The sequence below is a fragment of the Olea europaea genome, chromosome 15, assembly GCF_002742605.1.
Source record: "Olea europaea var. sylvestris chromosome 15, O_europaea_v1, whole genome shotgun sequence".
NCBI lineage: Eukaryota > Viridiplantae > Streptophyta > Magnoliopsida > Lamiales > Oleaceae > Olea > Olea europaea.
The window spans coordinates 9,635,100-9,651,326 of NC_036251.1; the positions used below are offsets into that span (position 1 = coordinate 9,635,100).

Here is a 16,227-nt window from a genome sequence, read left to right on the forward strand (position 1 = left end):
GTTCTCTTTCTTCGTTGGACAAATCTAGATATTGTCGTTCATTTGGAAACAATCAATTTAGTCTTTCATTAAATTCCAATGTTATTGATACTGGTTCATTATCTACATATGATAACCTATATTTGCTTGATATTATTGCATCATATGATGAAACCTTGTATGGAGAATCACGTGGTACTAAAAACAAATTAAATCAAAAGAATTCAGCAAAAATATGGCACAAGCGCTTAGGTCACATCTCAAAAGCTAGAGTTGAGCGACTTGTGTCAAATGGTATTTTGGATTCACTTGACTTCACGGATTTTGATGTATGTATTGACTATATCAAGGGAAAATAGATCAAAACAAGGAGATTAGATGCTAACAGAACTTTAGACATCTTAGAATTGATATACACAGATATTTGTGGGCCATTCCCTATGGCTTCTTGATTTGTTCAACAATGTTTTATATCATTCATAGACGATTACTCACGTTATGGGTATCTACATCTCATCCGTTAAAAGCCTAAGTCACTGGACATGGTCAAAGCTTTTAAAGCTGAGGTTAAGAATCAACTTAACAAAAGGATAAAGAGCGTTAGGTCTGACTGTGGTGATGAGTACTACAGTAGATATAACGATTCAAGAGATATGACGATTCAGGTGAACAATGTCCAAGACTATTTGTTAAATACCTAGAGGAATGTGGAATCGTCCCACAATACACCATGCCAGGATCGCCTAGCATGAATAGTGTAGCTGAGAGACGAAACAGAACTCTTAAGAATATGGTAAAGAGTATGATTAGTCATTTCACCTTACTAAAATCACTCTAGGAAGAGGCATTAAAGACCACAGCTTATATTTTGAATAGAGTACCAACTAAGGCTGCTGCTAAAACATCTTATGAGCTTTGGACAGACAAAAAGTCTAGTCTAAAACATTTTAACATTTGGGGATGTCCAGCTAAGGCTAAGCCTTATAGGTGACATGAAAATAAATTGGAATCCAAAATAGTGAGTGGCTATTTTATTGGTTATTCTGAACGATCTAAGGGCTATAAATTTTATGATACTACACTCAAGTCAATTTTTGAAATGGGAACTGCAACATTTTTTGCGGATGTTGAGTTTGGGAGGAAAAATAAGGTTAGAGACATTATCTTTAAGGAAGAAGTTGACAAAGGATAGGTTTCGATTCCTACTATTTCTTTTGACAATGTACAGGTTCCATACCTATCATTGATCAAAAAGTATATCCAGAACCTCAACAAGACAATGTTGAAGAACATTTCATCCGAAATGAGGCAATTATTCTAGAAGTACAAACTCAACAATTTCAAGAACATGAGAAAAATAATGAAATGGTGGAAGATGATCCAATCAATTTCAATCAAGCCATGCAGGGCTTTAACTCTCAAGAGTGGATTGATGTCATAAATGAGGAGTATAAGTCCATGCAAGATAATAAAGTTTGGGATCTTGTCCCGTTACCCGAAGGTGTGAAGCCTATTGATTGTAAATGGATTTTTAAAACCAAAAAAGATTCAAATGGTAATGTAGAAAGATATAAGGCACGTCTGTGGCTAAGGGCTTTACCTAAAAGGAAGACATCGACTTCAAAGAGACTTTCTCTCCAGTTTCAACAAAAGACTCTTTCAGGATAATTATGGTACTTGTTGTGCACTTTGACCTTGAGTTACATCAAATGGATGTTAAGACAGCTTTTCTCAATGGAAAAATTGATGATACGATCTATATGGTGCAACCAAAAAACTTTGTGTCAAGAGACTTGAAGAATATGGTTTGCAAATTAAAGAACTATATCTATGGCCTCAAACAAGCTTCCCATCAATGGTACCACAAATTTCATCAAGTCATTATCTCATTTGATTTTGAGATGAATGTCATTGATGATTGTGTGTATCGTAAGTTCAGTGAGAGTAAGCATATTTTCCTGATTTTGTATGTTGATGACATACTGCATTGGGGTCATAAGGTGAGAATGGGGCTGAAGTAGACGCAAGTTGGGGTGTAATTTGCTACTTTCCCCATTTTTCCCTTTCTTTCTCTTTCTCTTTCTCTTTATCTTTATTGACCTTTTTCCATTAAAATTTAGGGTTGACTAATTTTATCTCCCAAGAGTGACAGCCAAATAGATAGAATCGTTCATTGCGATCAATAAAGAGAAAGAGGGTTATAGGCAACCCTGGGATGGATCATTGGAAGGCAACCAAAAGGGTTATGAGGTATTTAAAGAGAACAAATGATTACATACTCACATATAGTAGATCGAACCAGTTAGAGATCATAGGGTACTCCAATTCTGATTTTGTTAGATACCAAGACAATAAGAGATCCATATCATGCTATATCTATCTACTAGCTGGAGGAGCTATTTCATGGAAGAGTACCAAGTAGACACATAGCTTCTTCTACCATGACAGCAGAGTTTGTAGTATGCTATGAGGCATCTAATCATGGAATATGGCTACGAAACTTTGTCACTGGACTGCCCATTCTGAATGGCATAGAAAGACCGTTAAAATTATATTATGACAATAACTCAACAGTTCTATATGCCAACAACAACAGGAGCTCATTTAAGTCAAAACACATTGACAATTAAGTTCTTGTTTATGAAGGAAAAAGTACGAAGTTTATAGATTTTTATAGAGCACATTGAGACAAACTCCATGATTATGTAACCGCTTACTAAAGGATTGCCACCTAGGTCTTTCATGAACACACTGCTCGTATGGGTATTGTATTTCTTGAGGATATCATATTTTAGTGGGAGTTAGTATTCTCGTTGCTTTATATTTATTTTTGGACATATTTGTGTATTTGGATATTTTTCTGTACAAAAATGAAGTATTCAGTTCATTTCACTCTGTTATTATGTTCATTACTGATCTTACTTAAGAAATAAGGTTGGACCAGTTGGAAATAGACATATTTGGATCACATAACATGTAATTATCATGCTCCACTCCCATGATTGATCTATGTCATTTGGTTGTATGTGTGTACGTGACCATTGATGGATTTAGTCATGCTAATTGTGGCAAAAATCGCTTTGATCCTACATCAATATAACTGATGGACAAGATTGTTTAGAAATACCTCCAATAATGATAGCAGAATTTTTGAGCTCATACGGCTGAGCACATTTGTAATATTACATGCATGGCCCAGTGGGATATTGTTGAAAAAATTCCAACGTATGGGACCACACATGTTTATATATTAAAAATGTGTGGTGCTAATTTTAAAGTTTAGTCGATAAAGTGATTCATTAAGCCTAATTTTGGATTAATGGGTATTAAATGTCATGGGAATGAAGTGTAGAGTCCGGAAGATGTTATTTTAAATTGATTAGGGCCAATTTGAAATAACACAAAATTAATAACTACCAAATTGAAGTTATTTATTATGGGGTCATGGTCCCCAATTATATGTGAATTCACAATTCTCTACATCTCCATCAACATAGAAGAATATTTCAAGAAATCACCTAACCATTAAACGATCTTAACTCGTTTAGAATACTAACAATTATAGATCAAGGTACATTTCCGCTTTAATCTTCTCTTTGATTTCAACATGGAGCATTTATGTAAATTTGGGAAAGGATTGGCAAAATTTTGGCTCCTTTCAATTCCTACAGGCTCCTCAACTTACCAGAGGCCATGTCGTGTGGGGAGGACGTGGTCACTCTCAATGTATTTAATATCTTCCACAAGAATTTCATAACGCCTCTTTGCTTCTTCTGGAGTTTTTCCTCCTAGCAACTTTGGCCCAACAGTCAGGCGTGTCAGTGTCATGCGCAGACAGGGCTTTCTCAAAGGCCTTGTTCTCCTGAGCAGTCCCAGTTCCACAGGATGATATCGAGCTAGATGCCATTAATTTCTTGCGAGATGAAGATTTTATTGACAAATCAAGTTAGGAAAGGAAAGTTTTAAACTAAGGGAATTAAACAATAGACTGTTACTACAGGAAATGTGAGGAAATGGAACAATGTGTGTGTGTGTATGTGTGTGTGTGTGTGTGTGTGAGAATATATATACACGTGAGGAACAAATAATTCTAAGTTGATATGTCCAGAAGAGGTGGCAACTGCTTGATCTTTATAAGCTCCAGGAACTGAGGGGGGTGTGGGGTGGTCATGCCAATTGGCCTATAAAGTTGCGAAAATTGAAGAATTTTAGCGATTCGTCTCGTTAAGAACCACAATTAAAGCAGGACAAGAAAACAATAGTACAATGTTGAAGAATCATCATCTTCATGAAAAGGTTGTATCACTTTCCATTTTTATGAATAAAAATCACTTGCTTTCTTACAGTTTTGTGTCATGATCATATGATTCTTCTTGATTTATATAAACATTAGAAAGCAACCACTTCTCCAAAATATATCTCATGGGAATAAAAGTGAAAAAAATAATTACAAGTATATGGGACACTAGAGTTATGAGTAGATACTATGATCAATACAAAATCAATCCTCTTTCAAGTTCTGGACTACCTTAAATCCTTTGTTAGAATATAATTTCATCTGGAGGGGGAAAAAACTCCTCAGATAGAGCAGTACTATAGTTCAATGCACAATAATCACAAGCCACAATGGTAGGACAATGTACAATCCAGCCCCAGGATCGAGATTAGTCACAAAAAAAGGTGGAAAACTGGGCTTAGACGGGCCAGTTCAAATCCCTGGCCATGCAAGGGTCATCTCGGGTTCTATGTTAGCAACGTGCCAAGTCATTTTCATGCCTAATCACGTTTGAAATAATCATGACGTGATAGTATTTAGTTACGAATATCATTACAATATTGATATCCTTAGATTATTCAAAAGAAGCTCTAAGCTTAGACAAAATTCATGAGAAGGACCACCCTACATATATGCAGGATTTTACTCGGTGATAAGGATTCCATAAATCTAGCAAGAACGAGGCATCTATAAATTCTCAGTGCTTTTTTTTTTTCTTTCTTCTATGTACAGATTCCTCAAAATGCTGCAATGTAACTTTCAACTAATCATTGGGCTGGAACCCCGTTAACCTGTGGTCCTCCGAATACATATCGTTTCACAACTTGTATAAAAGGGTCCACAATGCCTTTCCATTTCCTCAGATTTTTTATAAAACAAGTACGAAAAAGATTAGCGACTTTAACTGCAAGAATCTTCGTCTCTAGCCCATAATAGTAACATTTTGATCCGAATTACAGGCCATTTCCTAAAAATATGATTGGTATGCAGTAGACTGCATGGCGCCAAGATTTAACTTCTATAATAGGTCATTGCTATGATTATTATCAGTTATACCCTTGTGATGAAGACTTCTCAATGAGCCAATTATATCTTGGGAAGTAGTTTTATTGATTCTAGAAATGATCCGTGCATGTAAATCAATGAAGGCAACTTGTATAAAGTGTTGGGAATCTGGACTTATTTGTACACTTGTTATCAAGGTTCACTTTGAGGAATATCGTTATAGGCCCAGATTCTCAACATTCAAGACTCACAATCTATTTCCATATTTACTATTTTCTATGAATCAAGCGTGAAAAGAGTAGCAATTTTTACTGCGAGAATCTTCATATCTAATGAGTAATAAAAATGTTTTGAGTTCAAATATAAATCATTTCCTTGAGGTAACTTTTGTACGCAATATTGAAGGATACTACGAAAGATTTTAACTTTTATTCTTCAGTTATGGCAAATCAAACTGACGAACATAACAAACAGACCATTACAGTGTTTCATCTTAGTTATCCATTGAGGAGGCTACTTGATGAAAATTATTATTTTGGGAAGTAGTTTTGGATTCTAGGAAAGATCAATAGATGTAAATCAGCACAACTTGTATAATGTTGGAAATCACTCACATCTAGTATCTTCTTTTAGAAAAATCAAGAACTGAGAACAGAAGACAAGAACTGGAAAGGGTTCATGATCCCTTTCGGTGTCATCATTCTATGCATCAAGCCCCAAAAAGAGTATTGCAAGAATCTTCATCTCTAACAGTTACTAATAGCAATGTTTTGAGTCAAATATGTCTTTTCCTAATTGTCTGTAATATTCTGGCTGGGAAATTACAGATCTTCATGTTATCTTCCAAGATTTTCGACCGACATTGGGTTAGGACCATATGTAGGTTGGGGCTACTCTATTCCACTTGCTGAAATAATCTCTTTTGGCATTTACAACTTCAACCTTTGAAAAATGTTGCTTCCTAAACTTAGCTTTTTACTATGCAGATATTTATGTTGGACCAATAAAATGTTCTCTTTTGGACATTCAAATAGTCCTTTCTTGGAGGGATTAGGGCTTAATCCTGATTACGGGATCAATGTAAAGCAAAACGTAATAAGAAAATAAACACACACAAGAATCTATAAATTTATTTCAGTTCATTCTCAATCTTAGAGTTATTTCACTCAATACTCAGTCTTTGTCACAACAGGAGGGAAAAAAAATGACTCCCCTAAATCTTGAATTAACTTAACCATATCATGTTACCTTAGAGGTCAAAAAAGACTGCCCTAAATCTTGAATTAACTAAACCATGTCATGTTACCTCTCTTGAATTAACTTAACCATATCATGTTACCTTAGAGGTAAAAAAAGACTCCCCTAAATCTTGAATTAACCTAACCATGTCATGTTACCTTAGAGGTCCCACTTCTAGGGAGGACAATGAAAAGGCTAGAGCCCTCCATATGTGCCCTCTCCTTGTACAAGTGCAAAAATATTAGAGCAAACATACCTGATATATTGATAAACCCAAAATGCACCTAAACTCATACTACGCCGATGTGTAGCCAAGGGGAATAACTTTATAGTATGATTAGACTCCAGGCGCAGTCCAACACCTCTGTATCATAGACACGGTAGGTCTTGGACTAATGAGGGCCCCAAAAAATAAGGCCTAATTTTTTGCTAGAAGGTAGGCCCAAATATTTTATAATTTTGGATGAAGTCATTAATTAGCCCATAAAAGAAGAAATAATGCTATTCATCATCATAATATTGAACACCAGTGTCCGTGACAATCACATGACATTAAATGATAGACTCATTTAAATACAAAATCATATAATTCATTTAATTGAAACTATAAAATGCTGACACTTAAATTGGTGTTATAACACCACTAGTGCTAGATAGCATTATTTTAAAATAAGTTATTTAAAAAATCAAAAATCATACATGCAACTGTCATTAATGAAACTTCGAATGTTTTTATTTATTATAAAAAAAAATATTTTTAATCACTGCAAGTAATTTTTTTCAACTATTTATAGAAGACCCATATAAAGTTTGGCATAGACTACAAAAATCCCAAGATTTCACCCCTGATCATATATAATATTGTAAATAAGATTTACATTTTCCTTTTGTTTGTCAAATTTTGCTGGGATTAAAAGTAGGGGTGTGTGGGGGTGGATTGGCATAGTTTGGAGAAACACTTTAATTCCAAGATCTTTGCAGAAGATTTTATGCCAAACATCGAATGTAGGAAAGAATGAATCAACCAAACTAGACAAATGTAATTTCATATTGGTTACCAGCCCACAAATTAAAATAAATAAATAAATAAATAAATAAATAAATAATAATAATAATAATAATAATAATAAGATTCTGCAATTGAATTTCAGTTGCCCATGACTCATTCTTTAAAATTGTTTTAGCAAGAACTTTATGGTTGATCATGTTGAAGACAGCAATTTAAACAGAATTTGATGGGGTAAATACAATTCTTGATAGGAATAGTATGGATATTTTCTATGCTAGGAAGGTAAAGCCTCGATAATAGGGACTTATGAGCGTCGAAAAGCGGCCTGGCAATGTTTGGGGAGAGATCCGATGGCCATACAGGGTCCGGGGATTGAGGCAGGCCAGGCTAACCCAGTCTGCCACATATTTCGTTGCCCTGGACCCACAGGCCTGGCCCGAGCTTGGCCATGCCCGTTCCATCTGCATAAGATCTCGCTTCTTGATTTTCTTTACATATTGCAATTATACGAGCATCAATATGTCTTGTGATTGCAGTCTATAGTACTATAGTTTTGCTCTATTTTAGGAGACTTTTCATTCAAGCAGTACGCGTGTACCTGGAGGAACTAAATCATTGGTTTTAGCTAAATAAGAAAGGATTAAGCAGTCCCAATAAACCAACCATGTGAACAACTATGGATAAGCTGACTTTACATTCAAAACAAGGCAATCCACAACTTAAAATATGATTGATTTTGTGTTAATGATTATAGAATATATCTCTAGATGACATATATTGGTATACATACATGCAGTCAAGAAAAGAAGTTAAAAAAAGTCACTTTTAAGCATGTCTTACATCTTCTAATGTTTATATAAATGAAAAAATGTCATATGATTTTACTCTAACTGTAAGATAAAGTGAAATTTATACAAAAAAATGGACATATAAACAACCTTTTCATGAAGATGGAGATTCTTCAAAGTTGTAATATTGTTCTTTTGTCCTGCTCAGTAGTGGTTCTTGATGAGACAAATCACTAAAATTCTTCAATTTTTGCAAGTTTATAGGCCAACTGGCTTGACCCCACCCCCTCAATTCCTAAAGCCTATAAAAGCTCAAGCAGTTGCCAATAGGGTTTCTCATATCTCTTCACTTGGGTGTCTTCTCTGTTGAGTCGAAGACGAATAATCCATCCTAGAATTATTTGTTCTCACATTTATACGTTCTTCCAATTCATCCCATTTTCTAGAGTAGACATTCAATAGTAGTGTTCCATCCAGTTACTCTTATAACTTCCCAGACTTATAATGGCCTCTAGCTCGATGTCTTCCCATGGCTCAGGCACTTGGACTGCCCAGGAGAACAAGGAGTTTGAGAAAGCTCTTGCCGTTTATGATGCTAACACACCTGACCGTTGGGCCAAAGTTGCAAGGGCTGTCGGAGGGAAAACCCCAGAAGAGGTGAAGAGGCATTATGAAATTCTTATGGAAGATGTCAATTACATTGAGAGTGGCCAAGTGCCCTATCCCTACTGCAGAACTTCTCGGGCCGCCTGTAACAAAGGAGGTATACAGAGTACACCGCCCCAACCCACCCGATCAAAACACCACGAACACTTAAGAATCCATCGTATAATCATTATTCATCATGAACTGGTTTCTATTGAAGTCATTTTCTACCATGCTAAATTTGGCCAAGTGCCATCAGTCCTCTTACTTTCCCTAATGCATGTTGTATAACATAAACACGCATCTACATATTTACGTGCAAGGGCGAGTCATAGGACACATGTTAAACACGTGGTCGACTTGAATATTTTACCATTCATTAGAAAATATAAAGTGCACGAGGACTGATCCCTACAAAACAGTCCTACCATATGCTCTAGTTCTCAAAATAAAAATCGAACTAGTGCATGTTTGGTAGATAGTATTAGTCAATATTGAACTCTAAAATGAATAAGATTTTAGTTTATATTTTTCTTCCCTAACGCATGTTGGTTATTGTTCCATGCAGGATGAAGAATCTAAAGTTCCGGTTAAGTATCATTACACTCATAATGATCAGCTTTACAGCAGTCTATTATATTCCAGAAGCTTTTAGCAATATGAATAAAAATATGCAGTAGTAATTTAAGGATCATAGCAACTCTAGTCTTTTTTTTAAGCATATTTATGATGATCATAATGATCAATGGAGGAAGCCTATAAGTGCTTCTCTTCTGTAATAAATATTTTAATAAAATCGAGGTATTGTAAGAATTTTAATTTCTCTATATACAAATATTCTAATGTTGTTAAATAAAAGTTTGCACTAAGAGAAATAGAGAAGAAATAAAATAGAAATCAAAAGAAGATTAGAATGAAGATGAAAGGCCCAACACGTTTTCGTTGTCCTCAAACAATATTTGTCCCCTTTCAAATTGAAGTAAAATGCTTGAGGGGATCTTGGCAAACAATTTGCAGGATTTATAAAGTCTTGACAAGGATTTTATACTCAAGCATTAGTGAAATCCTCCAAAACTTGTAAATGCAAAAGTAGGGTTCTAATATGAGAAGAAAATGGATTTTCAACACTTCGGAATGAAAAATTGATCTCAAATGGAGCTTTATGATTCCATGAGTTTTTCAATGTTTTTCCTTGGTCATCATGTTAGACTGAAAATCGATCCTAAACAATTATGCGGAAGTGAATTGGATCGAAAAACTAAAAATTTCAAGAATTCAATTCATACCTCCAGTCATTGTTAATGTTCGGAACACTCTCCTTCTTTCAGGTAATGGTACTTCCAAACTCTTAACACTCCAATTTTGATGATGTATCTTGTATTTTCGGTGGTGTTTGAGCTTAGGGACCAAATCCCTTTTTATAGCCAACTCCCATCAAGTTTATGGCTTTTTAGTTACCTTTCAATCAATGGCATAATGAATGTTGAATTGAAGTTTTATAAATGCTAAAACTGAATAATGAATGTTGGACCACCAATGAAGAAGATGAAGGGACGATGAGTTACATTCTCCCACTTGGTCCGTACATTTAACCCAATGTCTCGACTGAATCCCATTGATTGTCCTTCTCAAGAAACAAGTACATAAATCATGGCGATGAGTCCTCTAATAACGAGTATAATCTTTCATGTATTACGATCATTTAGTTCCTTAAGAATTATTTTTCATAAGGTAACAATACTTAATGAAAAGACCATATGTCTTATTCTTCGTCCTACATATTTTCTCAAATAAAAGTGCACGTGAATATAAGAAAATATCACAACAAATAAGAGTTTTGTACAAAAATTTTGTATATATATAATTACATAGTGGAACCAAGTCCTATTTTCTCCACATGATCCTTGAATTTTAACGGTGGCATGCCTTTAATCAAAGGATCAGCGATCATCAATTCAGTGCACACATGCTCAATGGCCACTTTCTTTTCTTTACTACGTTCCCTTATGGCTAAATACTTAATGTCAATATGTTTACTTCGACTACCACTTTTATTGTTCTTAGCCATAAAGACAGCAGTCGAATTGTTGCAATAAATTCTCAATGGCCTAGAAATAGAATCGAAAATTCTAAGCCCGGATATGAAACTCTTGATCCATACACCATGCGATGTAGCCTCAAAACAAGAAACGAACTTGGCTTCCATAGTGGAAGTAGTAATTAAGGTTTACTTGGCACTCCTCCATGATATAGCTCCACCAGCCATCATAAAGATGTACCTTGATGTTGATTTTCGTGAATCAATACAACTGGCAAAGTCTGAATCTGAGTATCCAATCACTTCCAAATTATCCATCCTTTTATACATAAGCACATAATTTTTGGTTCCTTGAAGGTACCACGTTACTTTCTTTGATGCTTTCCAGTGGTCCATACCTGAATTACTTTAATATCGTCCTAACATTCCTATAGCAAATGCAATGTCAGGTCTTGTACAGACTTGAGCATACATCAGGCTTCCGATAACAGAAGCATATGGAATCTTCATTTGTTCCCTTTCTAGATCATTTTTCGAGCATTGGTTCAAATTAAACCTATCACCCTTCACAATGGGAGCTATACTTGGTAAACAATTTTTCATCCGAAATCTCTCTAAAACTTTGTTGATATAAGTTTCCTGAGACAAACCCAAAATACCTCGTAATCTGTCTCTATGAATCTTAATACCAATGACATAAGATGCATCATCCATATCCTTCATATCGAAATGTTTAGAGAGGAATTGTTTCATCTCATGCAACAAACCCTTATCATTGGTTGCAAGTAAAATATCGTCTATGTACAAAATAAGGAAATAGATTTTACTCTCGCTAACCTTCTAGTATATGCATTGATCCATGGGGTTTTCAAAAAATCCAAATGAAGAAATTACTCATGAAATTTTTAATACCATTGACGAGATGCTTGTTTCAGACCGTATATAGACTTTTTAAGCTTACAGACCAAGTGCTCACCATCATTAGAGGGGAATCCTTTAGGTTGTTTCATATAAACCTCCTCCTCTAAATCACCATTGAGAAATGCCGTTTTCACATCCATTTGTTGTAATTCAAGATCAAATTGGACTACTAATACCAAAATAATACGTAGAGAATCTTTCTTAGATACCGAAGAGAAGGTCTTCGTGTAATCGATTCCCTCCTTTTGAGTAAATCTCATAGCAACAAGTCTCGCCTTGTATCTTTTGATATTGCCTAACGAGTCTTTCTTAATCTTTAAGATCCATTTACAGCCAATGGCTTTGCCACTACTAGGCAACTCAACAAGATCACAAACTCCATTGCTCTTCATAGAACTCATTTCTTCCTTCATGGCATTGTACCATAATTCTGACTCTTTACAACTCATAGCTTGTGAAAATGATTCAAGATCATTTTCGGCTCCAATATTGTGGTCAGGTGCTTGTAGATACACTTCATAATTACTAGGAATTGCTGACCTTTTAGTTCTAGTAAATCTTTTTAACGTTGTACCATCATCGTCCTGAGAAGCTTGTGATTCAACTATTTGTTTAGGAGGTTCTGATAATTCCTGAATTACCTGATCTACTTGAACATTATCAGTAGCTTATGGAATTTCAATGGTTGGTTGTTCAACACCTATTTGTACTTGAGGGGTGCTGTAAATCAATCTGTCATCTAAGGTGGGAGGCTGAGATTCCAAACGATCATCCTCAAGAACTTTGTTCTTGGTTTTATCACTCCCACTAGTCAAGTCATTCTCAAGAAACTTAGCATTTTTTGATTCCACTATTCTAGTGCTATGAGATGGACAGTAAAATTTGTATCATTTAGATCTTTCGGCATATCCAATGAAATACCCACTAATGATCCTTGGGTCTAACTTCTTCTCTTGTGGATTATAGATCCTCACTTCAGACAGACATCCCCAAACACGCATATGTTGCAAACTTGGTTTCCAACCTTTTAATAATTCAAATGGTGTCTTTGGGACAGTCTTTGTTGGAACTCGATTTAATATATACACTGTCATCTTAAGTGGTTCAGTCCACAAGGATTTAGGAAGATTGGAGCTACTAAGCATGCTACGTACCATGTCCAATAATGTCTTGTTTCTTCTTTCTACTACACCATTCTGGTCTGGTGAACTAGGCATAGTGTATTGGGCAACTATCCCATGCTCTTGAAGAAACTTAGCGAACGGACTAGGTGTTTGTCCATCCTCTGTGTATTTACCGTAATACTCTCCACCTCTATTTGATCTTACGATCTTAATCTGCTTATCATATTGTTTCTCTACTTCAGCCTTAAAGGTTTTAAAAGTATCTAATGCTTCGTTCTTATTATGAAGTAAGTAGAGACATATATCGTGAATAATCATCAATAAAGATGATGAGTATTTCCGACCATGTGAGTCTATGTCTGGACTACATATATCAGTATGTATGATTTCTAATATGTCTGAACTCCTGTAGTACCTTTCTTGAACTTGTTGGTCTGCTTTCCCTTAATACAATCCACACGTGTTAAAATCAGTGAAATCTAGAGTACTAAGTATCACATCATTCACTAATCTTTTGATTCTATCTATAGAGATATGTCCTAATCTCTGATGCCACAACATAAAGGAGTCTTCATTAATATTGCACCGTTTAGCGCCAGTATGAACGTGCACTGAACTATTAGTGATATTGTTTTGTAAATTAACACAATAAAGACCATCAGACAAAGTACCATTCCCAACACAATCAGAATTATGTGTTTGAAAAATTAAAGGAATATCTCAAGGGTACAAGTCTGAAAATAGAAATCAAGTTTCGTGAAAAACTTGGAACATAAAAGGTCCTATCTAATTTCAAAATAAAGCCACTACTTAAAGTTAAAATGCACGTTCCTATAGTGTTAACATGTGAGCTCATCTTGTTTCCAGATAAGATATTATGCTCACTTCCCACTGGCTTCCTTAGATTTTGCATACCCTGCAAGGAGTTTGCCACATAAACTGTAGATCCAGAGTCAATCCACCAGGTGTTAACATTTACATTAATCATATTAGATTCATAACAAACAAATGAGGTTGGATTACCTTTATCCTCAAGCCATTTTTTGAATTTGACGCAATCTTTCTTCATGTGTTCCTTCTTTTTACAGAAGTAACACTTAACCTCTTTCTTAATATCAACTTGGTGTGGAATTTTACCTTTCCCCTTCTGATTGGCTTGAGATTTTCCCTTCCTACGAGTTATAGTCAACATTGCACTTTCACATTGTTCTATTATTGGTCTTCCTTCTTCTTGAACACATATAGTTATTAATTCATTAATTGACCATTTATCCGTATGTGTGTTGTATGAGATTTTGAAAGGTCCATACTCTTGTGGGAGACTATTCAAGATGTAATGCACAATGAAGGATTCCGACATCTCAACCTCCAACTTCTTAATTTGAGCCGAAATGTCTCTCATTTACATGATGTGCTCACCTACACCTTTCACACTGGTGAGCTTTAAGGATGAAAACTTCATTATAAGGGGGTTTGCCAATGCCTTATCAGAAGTGACGAATTGATTGTCAATGGCCTCTATCAAGTCCTGAACCTTGTCATGCTAATCAACGTAACCACGTATACCAGCAGAAATTTTAGTCTTTATGAACATCACACTGAGGTGATTAGATCGCTTCCATTTTTCATTAAGAGCAATGTCTTCTACAGTGCTGGCATCAGTAATTTTAGGTGATTCGTCTTTCCTAATAGCATAATCAATATCCATCTACCCTAAATAGAAAAGAATTCTCTCCTTCCATATTTTATAGTTGTCACCTTTTAATTCGGGAATATCACAACGAATATCAAAGAAATTAGTAGGTTGTAAAGCTGCATAATATTAAAAATTGCTTATATTAACTTGAGGCTTCATTGAATAGATTGCATGTTTTACCAATGTAATTCATGCTGAAATTGAATATAATGACATAAAAATTGCCAGCAGGCTAAATTTTTAATTCAATCATATCAAATTATTCCTTATAATAGAATTATCAAATTATGCACTTAATTCATATGAAATCAATTTGATATTCTATCCCAAGTTAAACTTTATAATAAAACTATCAAATTATGTACTTATTCATAATTCCTGTGGGCATATTATGAAATAATTTGATATTTTATTCTAATTAATCATACAAATATAACAAAATTTTTGTGGGATAAATTCATTATATTAAGCCCTTGTTTGAGTCCCTTTTTTTTGGGAAGAATGAATTTTTGAATAGTGTAGTGATGGGAAATGTGTGGATAAAAAATAAGGAAAATTTTTGAATTTGCATGTAATATTATTTTATTGAAGAATGTGTGATTGAAATGATATCAAAACACTGTTGAAAAATGAATTTTTTCAAAAGAATGAGGCTCAAACAAGGGCCAAGTATAATTAATTACAATCTAATGTGGTTAATCCTTATTTGATCCTCGTCTTAATATATAATTTTACTTAATTAAAGATGCTGTGGCTAATTCTTAAATAAATAAAATTATGCGGATCACTCGACATTATCATTTTATACATAAAGAGTTAACTTAATATGAGAATAAGTCTAATTGAATAAAATATTCTCATAGACATTACAAGATTGCATAAAATAATTATCTTTTGCAAACTAAATATGATCATAATACACAATTTAATACATACTAAAATTGCATACATTATTCCAAAAATAATTATCATATGCAAAATTAAAATAAATGCCTAAGAATTAAATTGCATAATTGGCCCATAAATAAAACTCATGTTTGATTTCTATGAGTTGGTCCAACAAATTGTGTAGGTTATGGCCCAATTTATAATGTTTTATTTCCAATTGTCCAAGTTCATGGCTAATTGAACAAGTAAAAACATATAGGTATGGCCCAATAAAAATTACTTATTATTTTCAAATGGGCCCACACACAATGACCCAACAACTATGAAGGAAATATAGAATTCAGAAACAACCGTCTTCTCACAAAAAAAATAATAATAATAATAATAATAATAATAATACTAAATTGGTTTTCTTCAACCTCTTGACGGGTTGCAATCAACCCAGTTAGAACCTGTCTCAAATTCAATTTTCTCTCCATCAAAACTTAAGTTTGAAGACACACAATGTTTAGAGAAGTGATTTCATGGAGAAATTCGAATTTATTTTCAACTACGAAATCCGATCAGAGAAGCAGGGTTGTTTTGTAGATTACTTCATAAACATCAAGACAGAGGTAAA

General features: G+C 34.4%; 1 protein-coding gene across 1 annotated transcript; it reads left to right on the plus strand.

Moving 5' to 3' along the window:
- The first annotated feature begins 8,644 nt into the window (after positions 1–8,644).
- LOC111410972 (protein RADIALIS-like 2) lies at positions 8,645–9,754 on the plus strand. Its single transcript, XM_023041559.1, has 2 exons — positions 8,645–9,059; positions 9,510–9,754. Exons 1-2 carry the CDS (start codon positions 8,801–8,803, stop codon positions 9,512–9,514), a joined length of 264 nt encoding a protein of 87 aa, XP_022897327.1. The 5' UTR covers positions 8,645–8,800; the 3' UTR covers positions 9,515–9,754.
- Positions 9,755–16,227: the final 6,473 nt, after the last annotated feature.